The following is a 19,991-nucleotide window of genomic DNA, read 5'->3' as shown; positions in this document are numbered from 1 at the left end:
TCAAGAAGAAATCATCATTGTCAGTTTCCAGGCATATTTTTTTTTACCTACAAGAAAATCGTGATTCAGAGGGGTAGAATAAATCACTAACTTCGATTACTTTGCGATATTGTGATTGACAATCGAAGAAACTTTTTTCGATCCGAGCTTATTTTGTTAATTTGATCCAGGACTTCTGAGATTTCAACTAATAATTAGCCTCTTCGTTTCGGAAGTAACATTCTACATTAAGAGACTGAGGCCAGGTTTTAGGATTGTCAGTTTTATAACTACGCATTTGATATCCATTTTTGATAACTTTGCGAGTAAACAGGATTAATTCCATTTGCATCACAACAGTCGAGCGCATTTTCGAAAAAGTAATCTTTGGTAAACTGGTACGTAATGAGCTGTGTTTGTTCAATTATCCAATGCCAAAAATCTTTTAAATTCCTTGCTTAGAACCCGTCATAATAGGTTCAGCTGTTGAGAATTAGGGAGGTTTTATCTTGATTCTAGCACTACTCTTCGGAAGCGAAACTTATTGTGTCGATTCCAGTCAGTGTTTCTCTTAAGTTTCACATAAATTGTTACCGAACTTTTTCAAAAATTTCTTAATTTGGTTAGTTTCTGAACTAGACGCGTAGTCAGCTGCGTTTGTGTCTTGCCATGTCTGTGGGAGATAAGACTGATTAAATATCAAATCTGCTAAAATTGGTGATTGGTTTGTTCGTGTTAGTGAAATTGGTTTGTTCGTGTTAGTGGACCAGTATGTCTGTATCTGTTGGATTGAGATTGATAGTTTGGCGACATCAATGTAGATACGAAGTAAAAAGGAGTATCCGAATTCAGCTTGAGTCAGACGTCACAGGGCATGTTTTTGTTCGGAATACCTCTATAGCGTAGAATGAGTACATTAAATACAGATCAACCAATGAAATTATAGACCTATGAACTGAAAATTAACAGGAGGCTGATTGAATGAAATGACTTGATACATGGTGTTCTGTGGTGGAATTTTATATTGTGAGAAAAAAAAATCCATTCAGCTGCTGATTGAGTTCTATTTTATAGAATAAATACCGACAGGTTCTGAAATAGAAATCAGAAGATATCATATGTTTCAGGACTGATAGCATGTTAACATCTTGTAATGTATCTGGCAGTTCATCAAGTGCAACTTCGTCATCAAGCGTCGTAGCCAGTGCTGGTGGCGGAGGAGGTGGTGGATCAGGAAGTGGAAGTGGAGCCTCGACACTAGCCTCTAAGTTTGACGTTGACCAGCTAATCAAAGATTATGATCCAGAAGTGGGTCTCACTAAATTCTTGGCAGACCACGTGAGGCTTCCCATGCGCAATCCAAAGGGAACCTCGATAGCAACAACCTCGCCACTTAAATCGGCAAAGGGTTAGTAATGATTTATTAAGTTATCAACAGTTGTTTACTTTAGGCAGAATTTAAACTTCAAAACGCTTTTTCTTGTTTGAATGAATGTAGCCGTCTCTGAATTGGCTTGTAAAGCTGCGATGAACTGTTCCTTGTGTTTGTTCCATTTATGTAGGGTTCTCTACGCATGTGTATGAAACATGACAATTTGGATACTATTCAGGACTGTGCACAGCGCACAATGTTCCAACATAGGTCTGAACATTGTCAAAAACTTCTCTTTCTTTTGAGAGGAAATGTTCCTTTGATTACCACTTTGGGAATGTAAGACAGTTTTTCTGGAGCAACTTTGAGTGCGACCTATTTTAGAATGGAAACTGAAAAATACAGAAAATTCATTTTGCTATAATTTTACAGATGTAAAAACATGCATAGTATAAACAAATATTGTATAATAATTAAGTTGTATATAATAAAGTATATATGTTTCATATAATAATAAAGTTGTTCTAGTGTCTCCTGTCTTTGATGATTCAACGAACTTTGCATTAATTAGAGCAGGTATGTTCTAATGTAGAACGGGACATTTTCAAGAAAAATATAATTTTTCCTCGTTTTTATCAGGTTGTTTTTTTCTGCTCTACTTGCTAAAATTTACCCAAATGTGATTATTTAAGCTATCATTAGTTCATCTAAACCGTAAACTGCCTTAAACCCTAGTTAAACGGCAGGACATGGCTTTGGCTAGTTTTCTGTGTATTGTTAAACATTAAAATTCTGCTTCACTGAAGCTCCTCTCTATTTTTTGTTTTCTAAGAGAAAACAGAACCGGTTCTCTATAGAATTTGCGCCAACTCAGAGTGCTAAGCAATATGATACTAACAGGACGAGCAAAGTCATTTGAGGTCACTAAGGTTAAGGTTGGTTAAAAAAGTTGTTTTCGACTGTCACCTAAAGAACCACATAAGTTTGCTATGAAATTAAATCCATAACAACTAGGAGGCAGATTTAAAACATAAAAGGGTAAATTTTCTCGGAAATCTACGAGGAAAAAAATGATTTTTAATAGCCGCACAGCGATAGCTGGGGCTATTATTGGCCTTCTCTTGGTTTTTTTTTATTTCGTCGTCATGATTTGTGTTACGACCATATGACGTCACAGCCACTTTTTGTTCATTCGTTCATGCAATTTTAACTGAATTGCATGTGCGACGTCATTTTTCGCTCTTAGTGGAGCGAGTTTTTTTGTTCATGCGCGTGATTAAATTTTTGGTCACACTTGACTTACCTCACTCTCAAAAATGACTTCCTCACTTTGAAATTGACTCTTATTTACTTTAATTCAAAGAGATAAGGTCAAATGGGTGTGTGTCACTCTAAATGAAGGTTATTAGAGGTCAGCTAATAAAGGCAGCAATAACTTATACAATTTTTTAATCAAAATATAACAGATCAGCCCTCAATGAAAAGACGAATTTTTTTGGTCTGTCTTTTTAACTGTTTTTTTTTTAGTTTTCCGATCAACGAATCTATTGCGGCTATTTTCTGGCAATCTGCCAGCTATGTTCTTATGTTTTGAAAGAAGTTGTATGCTTTTGTTCTTGTCCATGATCGCTCCATAAGTATTCCATATTCGCTCAAGTTTTGGAATTCTCAATCAAATGAATTTTCAAATGAATTATGTTACGTGGGTAATACTGTTAAGGACGCTTTACACAGAAAATTGAACAATAATTTTTTTCGAAAAAAACGTTGAGCTTTCCCTTCTGTTTTTCAAACACTTAGTGACCATGTTCGTATACATTTGCGTTGAATCAAATAGTATATAATAAAAGGGCTCGCACGTGGACAAAAATAAATTTCAAGAGGCCCGAAAAATGAGCGAAAAATACTATTTTGCTTTAGAAGTTTTTTAGAGTTCCAGAGAAAATAACTACAAGTTGCTGTTATGTTTTAAAAGTTTACGTAAGATTTCAAAGAAAAACAAAGATTTTACTTTTCAGAAAATGTTTGCATCTGTTCTGTGGTACGGAAGTACGCCCAAGAGGAAACCAAGACTCAACTATTATTATAAACACTGTTAAACTACATATACTATTACACTATTGGCCCATACGGACCATTCATTCATATAGTCTGTCCAACCCCAACAAAGCGCACCAACACAAACAAAGCACCATCCCAATTCGACACAAAGTCAAAACAAGCAGCCCTAGACCAGTCCAAACTGGAACAAGCAAAGAGGCGTCAACGCAGAAGCTCATCTTCCATAAGCACTGACCTAGACCAATGGAACAATTCGGACACTGTTGAAGTCATCAACTTAGTCTCAGACTCACCCCAGCAAAGCCGTATCACAATCGTTTCCTCCAGCTCCCCCAAGGACTTCATGCAACAGGAAAGCCAAGGCCGGAGATTGGTAGACAAAGTAGTCCAGAAATTACACATCAACTAAGAACCACCAACAAGAGCCACGCCTGAACCCACCCACAAACCATGCGATTCAACCACTATCACTATCCCCGACAGCCCTTCAATAACAACAGTCACAATCGAATCCGACGAGGATCACCAACAATTGCCAGAGGATCCCATCATAGAAGGCGAACTCCCCCAACCGGACCCATTGATAAAAGAGTCAACGAGAATCGACGACAACGCGCCGAATATCTCGGTCGAACATACCCTCTCGGACGATGAAGCAATACCAAGAACAGGAATCACACCCAAACAGCCCAAGGTCTAACTACAGCACGGCCCCATGGGAGATCTCGCAGCGCCTAACCCAGGAACAAAGCCCCATCTCATCACTGGACCCTGACGACATCGAACAACTAAATACTATTTTCGACAACTAGTTATCGAAAATATCAGAGAGAGGGAAGTGTGGTACAAAAGTACCCCCAAGAGGAAACCAGGACTCTACTATTAATTTAAACACTGTTAAACTACATGTACTATTACACTATTGGCCCATACGGACCAATCATTCATATAGTCTGTCCAAACCATTCGGGCTCAGTTCAGTTAGTCATTTCACTCTTGTGCTGTAATCTTTCTAGCAACATGTTATAACACTTCTGTCACCATTAGTTAACTGTACATAGCGCTGACAGGTATTGTCTGGTCGCGCCTCTACTTCTCTTAAAGCTGTGAATGAATGACCGCTTTTTGTCTTAACTCTAACAACAAACGGTTGAATTGAAAAAGATTGAAACTGCTCTTTTGGATTAATCACATATTCTATTGTTTTAAATTCCGACGTTTTTTGAAAAAAATGTTTCTGCTTTTTCGGAAACCTCCAATGAACTACAAAAACTAAAACTGTTAAATAGGAACTGAGGGGGAGCGAAAAAACTAAGAGGGAGTGAAAATTTTTCTTAAAAAGTTGTTTTTCTTTTTCAATTTTTTTTCTCTCAATATTGTTTTTTTTTAAAATTAACTTTTGAAATTTTTGTTTTTACTTGTGTATATTTGTAAAATCAAATTAAATTTTTAACATAATTTAATATCGTTTTCATAAATATTATTTAGTACCCTCTTTGAAAAAATGCTGAAACAATTAGCCCCCCTCTCTGTGTACTATTCCGAGATAACTTATAGTTGAGTTATCAATGCATTACTCTAGCTAGTGGTCTATAAAGAGTGAATAATATTGTGACTTAGCGAACTTCTGCTCGGTTGCTTTCTTGAAGTTGGTCTTGGAGTAGAAGGATCGACCTCTAAATCTGTTAGTAGAAAGTGAAGTTTAAATGACAATAGAATGGTCGCAACTCGATATTGTTTCAGTGAAGGGATCTGCTCTGTCAAACCTGGAGAAGAAGCACCGCTATTTCCAACAGCCAGGGCAGGAGCACAATCGGGACAGATGTGATGCATGTCTTGGCATCGGGAGCATCATCTGCTGTGACAACTGTCCTGCTTCTTTCCACATGAAGTGCTTCGACCCTCCTATTGTAGAAGACAGCTTGGGACAGGTAGTGTCCTTAAATTGACACTCCTTGTAGTTTTGATTTATGCTGAGTAGTATTAAGTCATTCTCACTTTGCGGTTTGTTCTCACCCTCAGAAGTTTCAGCGCAAGAAAAGGGGGAAATTTAAAGCTGTTGACTAGAATTTATCTGCAAAACATTTTTAATAGCCGCACAGCCATAGCTGGGGCTATTATTGGTCTTTACAATTCAAAGAATTTGAATTCTATTGAGGCGCTGTCTTTTTTTTAAGATCTGTTCACACGTTTTCATGACTTTTGAAGTCAAATTGGAGTCGTGATTTTGGTCACGCTGAAACAAAAAGTAGAGCAAAAAAGCGAGTGGTTTTACGGCGTGATTTTTTTTACTCTAATTTTAAAGTAGAGTGACAAAACGGTGTTTGACAAAAATTTCACTTTGATTTTTACTGGTTTTTTTCGATTTTTTGGATCGGATTTTTTTCCAAATGGTTTTCCCAATCCACTCATAGTTCCTTCTAGGCCTAGTTATTAATTGCTCTTGAACGCAGTTCATAGCAATTATTGTAAACGTGTGTGTCTTTTTTATGCAAATTTTTCGCTTGACAATTTTGCGCTTTTCTTCTAGAACATTCTTTGACTTCTCAAGTGACTTTTTCACGCTTTCGTTCATCGACCCCCGGTGGGGTCGACCCCCAGTGGGGTCGAGGTTTTTTGCACCCATAAAGAAAAATTAATCTATACTTAAGACCATGAATGATTTAAATTCCCTCGACTGTCGTTCAAGAGCAATTCCTCCGATATTTGTCGGTTTATGTTTTTGTTTGAACCAAATTTCTTTTTCTCGCTGGTCGGTTTTGTTCACATGCGGCATCTTGACATTGATTTTCAGTTTTTTTTGAAAATTTTTTTGATCTTTTTTTTGGAAATGGTGTTCCCAATTCAGTTATTGTCCGTTCTAGTTCTAGTTTTTGTTTAGTCAATGAAAATGAAAACTCTTTGAATTGTGCGTCAAATCTGCTTTTTGTTCATTCGTTCATGCAATTTTAACTGAAGTGAGTGCGTGTCGTCATTTTTCGCTCTTAGTGGAGAGTTTTTTTAGTTCATTCGCGTGATTAAATTTTTGGTCACAATTGACTTACTTCACTCTCAAAAATTGATTTCCTCACTTTTAAATTGACTTTTATTTATTTTGATTAAAAGAGATAAGGTCAAATGGGCGTGTGTCACTCTAAATGAAGGTTTTTCGAGAGCAGCTAATATAGGCAGCGAAAAATTAAACAGATTTTTAATCAAAATATAACATATCAGCCTTCAATGAAAAGACAAAATTTTTGGTCCGTCTTTTTAGTTTTTTTTGAGACTGCAGGTCTGCGAGGCTATTTTGGCTATTTTCTGGCAATCTGCCAGCTATGTTAAACAAAAATTTTCCCTCAGAAAAATAAATTCGATATTTAGAACTCCAATTTTCTGCAACAATTTAACTCAACTATATTTTTCAGAATCCATTAAAATACTTGCTGAAAACGATGGCTTGGCGAGCTATTATTCAATTCATCTTTGATTTTTTATTGACTCTTGAAGGAGTAGTGGTATTCTGCTTGCTCAGTAGCCGCCCTCATCTGGATATTATAGCATCCCTGTTTTGCTTACAATTCAAAGAGTTTGAAACAGGAAGAGGAGTATTGAAGAAGTGCTTTTAATAGCGGCCCTCTTCTTATCAGCGGCCTATTATAGCGCTCCTATTTTTTTAAAATTCAAAGAATTTGGATTCTATTGGTTTGCTGTCTTTTTTTCAACGATCTGATAACACTTTTTTGACCTTTTCTTGTCATAATTCAAATCGGAGTAGTGATTTCAGTCACGCTGGAGTAGTAAGAGGAGCAAAAATCGAGTAGTTAAAACGCGCGACTTTTTTCAAATTGCTTTTCAAAGTGAAGTGAGAGAATAGTGTTTAAACAGATGTTCGGTTTTGAAGAGCAACATTTTCGAGTGCGGCTATTTGACTTGTTTTTGGTGTTTTTCTTTCCATTTTCTGTGCGAATACTTTTAAAAGGCAATATGTATGTTATAATAATGCTTTATTTCACTTGGTTAAACCCCTCAAAAGGCAACCAATGGTTTCCAGAGACTTTGACACTATTTGTTTTCATTAAATATGTGAGTTGTTAGGGTTTTGCCCATTTTTGTCGTTCTTTCTGTTTTTTTTGTTATCTAGTCTCATCGATATTAGGTCTCAATGGCTGTATTGAGGCATGTTTCTTCTAATTTATTGCTCCAGCTGAATTTAATAGATTTAACGGCATTGAAACCAACTGTTTTTGAAAAATATTAGCGATTTTTTTTCGACACCATTTGTTCATACTATTTTTGGACTTTTGATTGTTGCCTTCATTTGTTGCTACTTTTGATGCGTGGTCGCAATCGGCTTTTAATAAAAGTTGATATATTCTTCCTCTGGCTGGATAGTACAATAGATATCGAGGAATTCAAATTTGAAATGCGTGTTTCAGTGACTTTGATGCCATTTATTGTCAATGACATTTTACTTTTTTTCGACAAATAATAATTGATTGTCCTTTTTGGTTTGTGTGCAGAGGTTTTCTGCAATGTTCGTGTTTCCTGACTAATATTCACTGTGTAATCGTCTACTGAGGTTGACGTTTTTGAAAATATTAAATTTGATAACACTTTTAAAAGAAATGAAATAAATTTGTTTTTTATTTGTAGTGGTGTTTAGAAGAAGTCTTAGTCTTGGTTTTTTTCGTCGGAGCCTCTTAAGAAGTTTTTGTTGTTAACTTGAGTTGCTTCAATTCTTCGAATTGTAATTCAGGACTGGTCCTGCTATGATTTTAGCTTTACCTTTGTTCACGGCTTGTTCAACTTTTGGCATGAAATCTTTTTGACTTTTCCAGGCTGGTTTCATTCTTCGCTCATTCTCCTAAAAGGGCTTTTTAAAAATGAGCAGAATATGTATCGAAAAACGAAATTAAATTAGAAATAGAATAAAACCATAAAGCCCAAATTTAGATGCCCGCCTGTTGTATGTCTTAGCTAACATCTGTAATGCATTTGGGCTTCGATACTAGCCCCTGCATCCTCTCGTTAAGGAACATGAGTATACATGACAACAAAATCCAATCAAAAGAGTTCGAACTTTAAAAATGTTTTTATACAACTATCAATTTTTGTTATTCAAGTTCGGTGTTATTGGAACCATCGGTTATGTTCTGGCAATCTGTAGGGTTTGTTCTTTAATCAATTTTATTGGAGCCTAAGTGACTTGCATAATATTTGCTAGTATTTTAATACTCTTGTTTGCATAATCGAATTTGCCTTTGGCTGTATTTGCCTTGTAATATTTTAACAAAACTAGTTACTTCTAGTTTTTTAGTTCAGCTTATTTTTTATGAATTGACTTTAATTTTCTGTTTTAATCTCCTGAATAGTTTAACTCGGTTCTAGTTATTTGAGGGCGTCTTTTGTGTGTTCTTTGAGTTGTTTCCGTAAATCTGCCGGCTGTTTTTAAATTATCTTTTCTTACATTTCTTGATTTTTAAAGTCAAATTGAAGTAATGATTTTGGTCACCTCGCAACAGCAAGTGGAGCAAAAAAAGCAATTGATTTTTTGAGTGACTTTTTTTCACTCGAATTTTAAAGTAGAGTTACAAAAACGGTCTATGAACAAAAATTTGCTCTCTATAGTAATTTTTCTTTTTACATGCGGCATTTTGATATTGATTTTTACTGTTTTCATTTTTGATCAGATTTTTTTCTTAGTGGTTTTCTCAATCCGTTCATATTCCATTCTGGATCTGGTGTTGTACGTCAATTTTGAATTATATGTCAGGAACTGTCCTGCTGTTTTTTTCGTCGAATAAAAATTCGTTTCGCTTTACTGCAAGTCGCAGCTTGTTCGAGATTTTTCGTGACCTTTTTGAATTCTCTAGGCTACTTCTTATCACATTTTGCTTCAAGTGCTTTTAATCAGCTTCCGCTCGCAAAGCAATCTAAAATGAATGAAGTCATAGAAACGAAATCAAGAATAGACGGGATAAAGCCCAATTTTAGATGGCCTCTACTTGAACTTTGTTCTAATAGGTCTGTTACCATCTCTAATTGTTATTGGTTTTGATACTAGCCACTGTATATCCTCATTGAGAAACTGGGGTATGTCTAATTTTGGAGTGACCTCAAATTAGTTGCACTTCAAAAATATTTTTGTTCAAGAACCTATTTTCTTCTTTCTTTCAATCCCAATCGGGTTTTGGGAATCAATAATCCTGTTTTCCGGCAATCGCCAGGTATGGTTTTTAACCATAATATAATTCTTAATTGCTCTTGTTTGTTGAGGAATTTTTGTGCCCATTCTCAATGTGTAAATGACTTCTCTAATTAGAAATAATTTTCTGACTGCATATAGTTTCCTGTCTTCTTGGCTAATCTTTTTGGGTTCGGTTTGATAAATCATCTTCTAAACAAGACTACCGTAATTTGTAATCTTATGCAATAGATATTGCAGTTATTTTGAATCGGTCCAGAATTATCAAATGTTTTTAATATTTCGATTTTCAATCAATAATTTCCTAGTTTTGTATCTTTGAACGGATACTATCAGACACAACTATTATCAGACAAAATACTATCAGACAAAATACTATCAGACACAACTTAAAGTACAATAATTCGATTTTGTTTTTAGTATGCAGATTAGACTTCTTCTTAATGGGACTGTGTAATAATTTGATAAAAAGGGGGCAAGTTCAAAAATCTGTTGCCTATCAGTTTCAAATGTCATTACAATCACTAGCTTCAAATAAAAATACTAGAAAAATTAACATATAGCTTAGAAGATCAATGGGACCTGGCATTGGTCAGACTAAATAAGATTAAACAGTCAAAGCTCAGAATTTAAAGGTTTACAATAACAGTATTGAAGCCAGTTAAATCATTAGCTATTAACTGAAAAGTTTATCTATGTTCTTATGGGTCTCGTTTGAACGTCAATGGGAAATGCTATCAAAAGAGAAATAAACACCAATATTGACCATCAAAATAAATAAAGTAGTGAAAATAACAGTGTCGATGTTATTTAACATCAGTTAAAACATGTAACTCATATAGAGGTTAATGTATTGTTTTACAAGAAAGTGAATGGGACCTGGGAGCTGAATACGAATGAAGTAAGGATTATGAATTTTAGAGTTAGAAGAGGGAACGTTGTAGCAGAAAGACTAACGTCATTAATTAAAAAATTCCTTAATCAAGGTGAGAGGACTTCAACGGAGAACCAGAAATTAAAAAAGTAGCAAAAATGACAAAATTTTTATGATAATTTTAGTTTGAAAGACATTAATACCAAGAGAATTCTATTGATTGCATTATATACGTCCACCAATACCTCAACTGGAAACCCATTGATCAGTCCTGCGACTGCAAAGAGCAACAAATACTAGAATTAACGATATTTTCGATGAAAAAGTGTCTCAGAAAAATTTTGAAGCTGTCAAAACCGTAAGCTCTGCACTAACACTAATCTTCTTATATGTTGGTGTGACTCTTTACAACCCCAAAGTGACCTCTCGTTATAGCCGCCCTCATCTTCTCAGCCGGCTATTATAGCGCTCCTATTTTTTACGACTCGGAGAGGAGTATTGGAGAAGTCCTTTTTTTAATCAATTTTATTGGAGTGATTTTTGAAGCGGGAAATGAAACGCGTGAAAAAAATTGGAGTGATTTTGGTGGTGAACAAATATGAAGAGCAGAGCGAAAAGAGAATGGTTTTTGTTCATACCGCTGTTTTTGAGAGAGCGAAAAATTGATGCGTGAAAAAATTTTCTCTAAGCGAGCGAATTTTTTTGTTCACGTGCGGCTTTTAAAAGCAGTTTTTTGAAACTTTTGGTGGTTATGAGGTTTGATTATGATATCGTATTAGTTATAGGCTTGTTCTGGTAGGAATTGAAGGTTTCAAGTTGTAAATTTGAGTTAAATGCTAATTTGGAGATTTTTGATCATTTTTGCTGATTTTTAGAAGAAATTTAATGATTTTGTGCCTGTTTTTTTTTTGTTTTAATGCTTTTAGTGGGATTTGAATAGAAGATTTCAATTAAGGAACAATCAGTTACCAATTGACCAAAGTTTTCTTGGTATAAATCTTTTTTTTTCTTAGGAAAATTGACAGAAAAATTGAGAAATTTTAAAACCATTTTTTTTTGAAGTTTTTCTTTTTTTAATCTTAGAAAAGTTTCTTAGCCTATTATGACTTGACCATTGTTTTGCGAGCTTTTCATTGCTCTAATTGCAAAGGAACTGTATTCGGCTTTATAATTCCTTGTACTATAAAAAAAACTCAAGTCAAAAAAAACTTAAGTTTTTATAGTTTTTTTTTGTTCAATTTGTTTTTGAATGCCGTTTCTATTTTTCCTTTTTTTATGGCATTTGTAGAGGTTCAAGGTTCACAATAGTTGTACAGCTGTTTAGTCATAAGGATGGGCAATTTTCTCCTTTGAGTCGTTTCCGGAATTCTTGCGGCTATGTTTTTTTTTAATTCGTCGAACAAAAAAATGTTTCGCTTTACCTAATTTTGCCGCTTTTTCAACATTTTGCGTGAAATCTTTTTGACTTCTCTAGGCTAGTTTCTCTCTTCTCTCATTCTGCTAAAAGTGATTTTGAACATCAGTTGTTCAGCAAAGCAATTCAAAATGAACAGAGTCAGTATAAAAATTGAAGTCAGAAATAGAAACGGGATAAACCCATAAAGCCCAATTTTAGATGCCAGCTATTTGAACGTCGTTCCTATAAGTATTAGTTAATAGCCGCCCTCATCTTCTCAGCCGGCTATTATAGCGCTCCTATTTTTTTTTACTTCGTCGAATAAAAAAATGTTTCGCTTTACCTCATTTTGCCTCCTTTTCAACATTTTGCGTGAAATCTTTTTGACTTCTCTAGGCTATTTTCTCTCTTCTCTCATTCTGCTAAAAGTGATTTTGAACATCAGTTGCTCAGCAAAGCAAATCAAAATGAACAGAGTTAGTACAAAAATGGAAGTCAGAAATATAAACGGGATAAACCCATAAAGCCCAACTTTAGATGCCCGTTATTTGAACGTCGTTCCTATAAGTCTTAATTACCATCTCTAATGCTTATTGGTATTGATATTAATCCTGTAGCCTCTCTCTAAGAAACAGAAGTATGTTCAACTACGAAATGCCATCAAAATAAATCGGACTTAAAAAATGTTTTTGTACAAAAATCTTTTTTTTTCAATATCTTCTATTATTTCAATCCCCATCATGCTTATTGGAATCAACGGCGGCTATTTTCCGGCAATCTGCCGGGTATGTTTTTGATTATGTAACAAGAACAACGAATTTACGAAACGAATTTTGAAACGAGCAAGATAAATAAACAAATTTGCAATAATTTCTTGTTTTTTTTTTTTTCAATCAAAACTCGTAGTTTCGTAGTAATAAAACCATTAATTTAAACGGAGAACTCAACAGGTTAGTTTACGAGTCGGCGGAAAGAAGATGGGACCTGGCAGTAGTGAGATTGTAAAAATCCATGATGGGACCAAAACTAGCCTATCGATTAATGTGAGTCTATTAAAAACAAATAATCGTTCTAAATCTTAGCGTAATACATCCTCTGAAACAATTTGTTCCAAAAGTTTTTGAAGTGAATCGAAAGTGAACAAAGTTCCTTCAATTTTCAAACGTCAACAATTTTAAACCTCGATGACTCCTCGAAAGACAATGGATTGAGAAAAAACAATTTTAATTTAAAATTCTACGCCTGAAGGGCTTTCTAGATACCACTCCCAACTCTCTGAAAATAAGTATATCGATCAGTCAGGATTGACTGAACAAGTGAAAACCCAGTTGAGCATATTGTCCCCCCTACCACTAATGTGGGGTCGTAATATGAAAAAAAAAAACGAGTTTTTTAACAGTTTTTATGGATTGGATCAATTACTCCCTCAATTCATACCAATACATTTAGCCATCTGTATTCTACTGAACGGAAGTCTATTTGGCCGCTATTTCGGCTATTTATATGCATGTTTTTCTAATCCTTATACTTTTCACACATTGAAAATAGTCGGTTTCTTTTGCAAAATGACACGTCTTGTGAGGCTAATAATAGAAAATAACGATTTTTTTAAAGACAGCGGTTCTCAAGACAGTTTACCAAAGAGCTTTAACTTTAACTCTATATTCGTTAGTTCGGGTCGTTATCATAATTGGTGTGTGTAACAGGTGTGGCAATGCAGAGAGTGCAGTTCTGCTGACATTACTGTTGAAACTGTCCATATTGACTTCCCATATGAAGTGACCACAAAGACTGTCGAAGAGTCATTAGATACTCCTCCTTCCATAGAAGAAGAGATTCAAACGCATAGAGACGAATTAGAGTCTCCTGGTTCCGAAGTGTCTCCAGGTGTATCGCCTGTTTTCTCAATGTACGATGCTGTAAAGTTTGGGCGAAACAGGTTTGTCAAGTTTTATTTGCAATTTTTCGTCAAGTTTTGCCCCCGAAGTTTCGTGTATCGCCCTCTTTTTCACTCTGATCAGTCAAAGCAAAGAATATCGGATGGTATTAGAGAAAAATGAATACAGTAGTTCAGAGCAAAAACTGGAAATGGTGTTGATTCACGGTCTTATTCAAGTCTCTCTAAAATTGCACTTTTATGCTGTTTCCTTTGAACGCGATGATTTCAAAACAGTATTTTTTTTCCAAAATTTTAATGTTTTTCTCAAGTTGTTTAGTCGATTATGATATTTTAGGCGGAAGCGGCCAGCGTATAGTCCGCCGCTATCACTGCCTTTACCCCAGTCGAAGAAACCGAAGATGGAGATTAAACAACCGGCCACTATACCAAAGTTTATCAGTGAAGAAATGATGTGTGCTCTTAAGATGTTGAAAGTTCAATGCTTGCGCTCAAATCCGACCGAATTTGTCTTGCCGGAATCGTTCTCAACCCAGGAGCCAATTGTTGGGTCCAGTTCCTACAACCAGCGCAAGCGAGAGGTTAGTTGAAACAAGACATTTTGTCAACTGTATTTGCATAATGTTATTGCTGCCCATTACGAAATATTTCAGATTGACTTTTTCAAATTGCCTCGATCGGAGACGAAACAGCCAGTCTGTGTAGATCTTGAGAGTTGTGTGCCTACCAATCCCTTGAGACTGTGTTACGAATGTGGAAAAAGCTGCATGGAATGGCCGCTTATCACATGTGACTATTGTCCAGCAGGTTTGATCAAATATTTGACCATTAAGTTGAAGACTAGGTGACCTATTTCGCTTTGATTGTTACCCTCCTGTTGATTGTTTTATGTATTTTTGTTGATGTTATTATATAAATAGAATCAGTGGCCTCATATTAATTGGTAGTTATGCACTGATTAATCAATGAGATGCCGTTTGACTCAATTCGTTGGTCTTGAAGAATTGGTAAGTTACAATTCAACTTGTTTCAGCTTTCCATCTAGAGTGCACTGATCCGCCTTTAACTGCCTGGCCACAAGGTCGTTGGATGTGTCCTCTTCACCCTAACCATAGTAACCCTAATCTGGCTAGAAGCACCAGTTGGTCTACCAGGGTGAACTTTCACGAGCAGTTTGATCAGCCCATTGATATCGAAATTGAAAAAAGGCAGTTTTACGCAAATCTTCACAAGAGTTATCCACCCTGGGTTTGCAGCGGAGAAACGAAACAGAAGCCACCGGTTGATGTTCCGTTATCAATCAAAGATATGTACAGAAATGTTCCGCGTGCAAAAGACAACGGAAATGTAAATGATGGCCGATTTGACAAAAAGAAGATTCAAGTTGATGATTTCGAGAAGCTATTAAACGATGATACGAATAAGATTATTGCAAAGGGGTTGCTAGAACTAACTGCAAGCACCAGCACAAGCAGTTCAATGCATGATAGGCTCCTAGCTCCACAAGATCTTAGATGTGAATCAAACGAAGAAATTTCAAAGCGTTTTGAATCTGAGTTGGATGCCGCTGTGAGGTCGCTATCTGAGATTGATTTAGCAGATTTGTCTTCATCTTATGCGGTTCTGTTCAACATGCAAAATAAAACTCTTTCGATAATGAAGAAGCCATGGATTTGCTTAGGATCAGATGAAGAAATATGTGATGTTGTGCTACCGGAGGCGTGCAGAAAAGTGTCTCCGAAACACGCAGTATTGTTTTACGATGTCAAATGTGACCAATTTGAGGTCCTAAACTACAGGTAAATTAATTGTCTTTTGTCTGGGTCCATCGTACCTCTAACGCTGTACCAGGAGAGGCACGTGCTAAAAACTGTAACTTTGAACACCAAGTCACAATGTTGATTTTATAGATGTAATTCAATGGTTAGGAAATGGATGACTTTTTCACGGTAGCAAAAGAAGATTTGTGAAGCAAATCTCACGAAAGTTTTAACTGTTGACAAGGAACAACAGTGGGCAAAGGGTAGCCCAGGCATATCGTGCCAAAGTAACTATAACTCAAGGGTCTTTTTTGAAACACCACCAACACTGGCGTCAGTGAAGCAAGCTGATTAGTTTGCTTCTCTGACGTCCGGCCACAACACCGCCAACACTACACATTCAAAATTAACTGAAGGCGGAACACCGCACAGTTTGCTTCTCTGACGTCCGGCCACAACACCGCCAACACTACACATTCAAAATTAACTGAAGGCGGAACACCGCACAGTTTACAGTTTTTAGCACGTGCCTCTCCTGGTACAAACGCATCGTCATCACAGAAGTTAAGCTGGCTTTAAGTAGACCTGACACGACGCGACCTGCAATTTTATGCTATTTTAAACACGAGATTTTTTCTGGAGAAATCATTTGCTGCTCAGGTTTCAATAGGCAGTAAGTAATCAAACTAGTAATGCTATTATGACGTAACATCGTAATATAATTTGAATTTTTAAAAACTTTTAAGCTATGTTGGTGTTGAAATTCAGATGTTCTCTTGACGTTGAATATTTATTTTTTAGTCAACATGGTTTAACTATTGACGGCATACATCTGGGCTGTGACGTCATTCGGTCAACTTATAAGTCAAATCCTACCAGTAATGTTGTGTCTGACCATGGTCCTCTATCAACAATAGACTCAATACGATCCTTTATGCAACGATGTTTAGTGAAGGCAGATCAATCAAGGTATCTTTCCAGAATTAATAGCACATCGTCAGTGGAAACAACGCGAACGTTTAGTGATGATTGCAGTTGTGTCTCGACTAGACATGAGACAGTTGGATGGGAAGGACCGGCATTTGTGACACATGGATCGGTTCTGACTATCGGCTGTATGCCGCTAATATTCTCCATTTTGTAGAAGAGCTATATGAATGCACTAGTGAATTATACATTTCTTAGATAATTTAATAATTTTATTTCTCTGTTTAAGTCATTTCTTTCGAAGGCTAATGGAAAGTTTCATTTAACCTCGAGCAGAGTTGGAAAGATGTATAGGAATCGACTTTGGTCAGAAATGTTAGGACTTGGTCTTAAGTTGCTCTCGAACGAAGTTTGAGGCAAATATTGTAAATGTGTGTGTTTATTATGCAAAATTTTTGCTTGACTGTTTTCTTGAACATTCTTTTGATTTCGCTTTTCGAGCGATTTCTTCTTGCTTGACTTTTTATTTTCAGCGAACATTAATGACCTGAATTTTTCGAATTGTTTCTAATTTTAATGTCTGGCTTGAACTAGCGAACGTCTCTGGTAATCTAAATTTCCTCAAGTTTGAAATTTTTTGTCGAACAATTCTGAAGTTCTTTCAGAATCAAATCCAATCAAAACTTTTTCAAGTTGAGAAGCATTTTGAGGATTTAGTATGGCTATAATCTTTGGTCACAAAAACGCAATAATCTACGCAAGAACAACAATCCATTTTTGCAATAGTTAAGATATATAGTTTTTTGAGAAAAATTGTTCCGACCCACTTTAGTGGGGGAGGAACTATATAATCAAATGGGTTTTTTTTTTGTTCAGACAATTTTGGCCGATCGATATAATCATCGTAGAGAGTTGTGAGTGGTATCATTAAAAAGCCAGTCCAGCGTAGAATATGGAATTAAAAAGATTTTTCTCAATTTTTACATTTTATAGGGAGTTTTCGAGGTTTAAAGTTTCGTGAATATTAGACGTATTTTAGCCGTTTTTATTCAGTTTTTCGGTATTTTTGACCTAATTTTCATCAATTTTGCTAAAACTTGTTCAAATTGTTAACTGTAGTTTTAATAAATTTATCTCTAAAGATAGAGGAGGGTTGCTGAATTGTTCTGTCCGAGTTTGTTAGCTAGAATATGTGCTAAACTTTTCAAAAATTTACTTTTTGGACCAAAATTGGGACCAAATTTGCTTTTTCAGCGGACTTGCTTTTAATTTGGTGGAAGTAAATACCTTAAAACTGCGGCCATTTTCTTTTTAAGCTGACAATCGAAGTAGTTGTACACTAGAGAGTCTTCTGGAATTATATTTTTTCCAGTTTTTTGCGAATTTTAACTCATTAAATATACAAAATGCATTTTTAATTTAGACAAACAAAGATTTTTAAAAATTGATCTATTTTCCAACCATTTGAACAAACGAGTATTTTGTTATACGGGCAACAACATCTGAACTGATCATGATCTCGCCATCGATACGGTAAAATTTTTTTCGGATTTTACTGGGGCGCGACTTTTTAAAATATTTCGGCTGTGTAAATAATTTTTTGCATACTTTTTTTACAAGAATTGCAAATCAGGACTCAATTGATTACAGATACTATTTACAAGAAACGAGGCCCGACGAGATTATACGGTCACGGTTTCAGAATAAATGCGTGGTTTCTATGGCTCTGACCAATTGTTTTTGTACAAAATTTTTTACGTACTTCTTGAATTTTGCTTTCATTTGCTATCTTTTTTGCTCAATTTTTAAGCCCAATAACTTGCTGTCCCCAGTCAAAAATCCAGTCGTTTTTCAGGATAAATGAACCTGGACACTTCTTTCAGTTGTTATCTAATGTCTGTTATTACTTTGAATATATTTGTTCTAAGAAAACATCGGTTAATTTTTGAACTTTGCCACTATTTTATCTTATATCTCTCAACTTCGGGCGCAGTCTCAGTCAAGACAGGCAGAAGTCAGTTTTGTGTGGTGGGTTTTCATTAATGTCCTTACCGGTTTTTTTTCGACTAATGATCTCTTTGTTTTGATACTACGTCTTATCAATTTTTTGAGCATAACTGCATACTCTATGAGTTCAGTTTGTTTTCTTGTCGTATTATCGCACAATTGACAAGTGAAATTGAAGGAAAGCATAGTAGGAAAAATCAGCAGCGATGAGAAAACGCGTATCTGATTATTTACTTGTTTTTGTTATACAGTTCATGCTTTTTGGGCCGAGACACAGTTGATCTCGCAAATTTTTTTGGATTTTTTTTTGTTTTTGCTTATTTTTGTCTTTCTTGTTGTTGTTATACACAATACGCCTAATAAAGATAGCTCTCAATGCTTTACCCAGGACGTATAACTGAACCTAGTTTAAGATTTCAATTGACAGCTGTTTGTTTTAATGACTTTCAAATTGAAATTAAAAAAAAATTTTAAGTTATCATTTTTCCTTTCGTTTTCGTAACCATGTTACTCAATCTCACCAAGTAGAAATTTTAAATATTTTTGTTGAGTCAAGCATTTTGTTATACGTATCGCGCTTGGTTATGCGTTGTGACTGATTGCTCCGACCATTAATTGCATAAAAAATTTTCGAGATTTTAGTGTTCAATTTCTGGTTATCATTTTGTTGCCATGTTTGCGTAATGCTTTTAGAAGGAAGACTATTTGATGTTAAAATGAGGAGAAAAGACGATATGCAGTTCCTGCAGGTAACGTTTGATAATTATAGTGCCTTGAACAGAGTGATCTCGTGAAACTATTTGATGTTTTGTCTTCTTTATATATTTGTTATTATTTTGAGGGGTCGTGACTTAGTCTCATTATTAACAAGGCCAATTGGCTTTCTGAGGTATTGCAATTTAATCCACCGCTGTTTTTTGAAATCGTTTTGTCGCGGTCGATAACGCGGGTCAAAGAATTCAATAAGTTGAATTTTAAATTAAATTTTGAACTGAAAATATACAAAAATTAGCTTGTATTTATAGTAGTTATCTATGCGAAAATATACAGAAAAAATTTAGATTAGCTAATAATATTTTACATGATTGGCATGTGAATAGATCTTAACTCCGAATCCCGGAGGTGATTTTCTATTTTCATCAACATTTCATGAGAATCATATATGGCTTGGGTACAATCGAGTTCATTAGTTGGAGGTCGCTGGATGTTAAAATCAGGTTTCTGTTGGTGGGAGAATTTGCTTCTGACATATGATTGATAGGTCAATGAGATAATGATAGTGCCAAAACAAAATTAGAATTGAGTTTAGTTTTGTGGCCATTACTTATCGACACAGCAATAACGTTCGTCAGGTAAGTTCTTCTTTCGTTCTTTGAAACTTTAATAAAGAAAACTTCTAAGTTTTTTTATGTTTCTTTGAAACCATCACATCCTTCCTCCTTTTTAAAGCAAGTTTGTGGGTATAGGTTCTCCAAATCTGTCGGGTTGTTTTCTGTTTTATGTTGATGTTCGTGAAGGCTCTTAGTTTTCGGGT

At 35.4% G+C, this 19,991-nt stretch overlaps 1 protein-coding gene across 1 annotated transcript; it reads left to right on the top strand.

Moving 5' to 3' along the window:
- Nucleotides 1-1,110: 1,110 nt before the first annotated feature.
- On the top strand, nucleotides 1,111-16,738 carry LOC142342268 (uncharacterized). Its single transcript, XM_075393547.1, has 7 exons — nucleotides 1,111-1,387; nucleotides 5,156-5,343; nucleotides 13,573-13,805; nucleotides 14,101-14,344; nucleotides 14,417-14,570; nucleotides 14,797-15,562; nucleotides 16,325-16,738. The coding sequence occupies exons 1-7, from the start codon at nucleotides 1,117-1,119 to the stop codon at nucleotides 16,665-16,667; spliced, it is 2,199 nt and encodes a 732-aa protein (XP_075249662.1). The 5' UTR covers nucleotides 1,111-1,116; the 3' UTR covers nucleotides 16,668-16,738.
- The last annotated feature ends 3,253 nt before the right edge of the window (nucleotides 16,739-19,991 follow it).

Source organism: Convolutriloba macropyga, chromosome 7 (assembly GCF_964194025.1).
Source record: "Convolutriloba macropyga chromosome 7, txConMacr16.3, whole genome shotgun sequence".
Classification (NCBI taxonomy): Eukaryota; Metazoa; Xenacoelomorpha; order Acoela; family Convolutidae; genus Convolutriloba; species Convolutriloba macropyga.
This window is presented reverse-complemented; position numbering and strand designations above follow the sequence as displayed.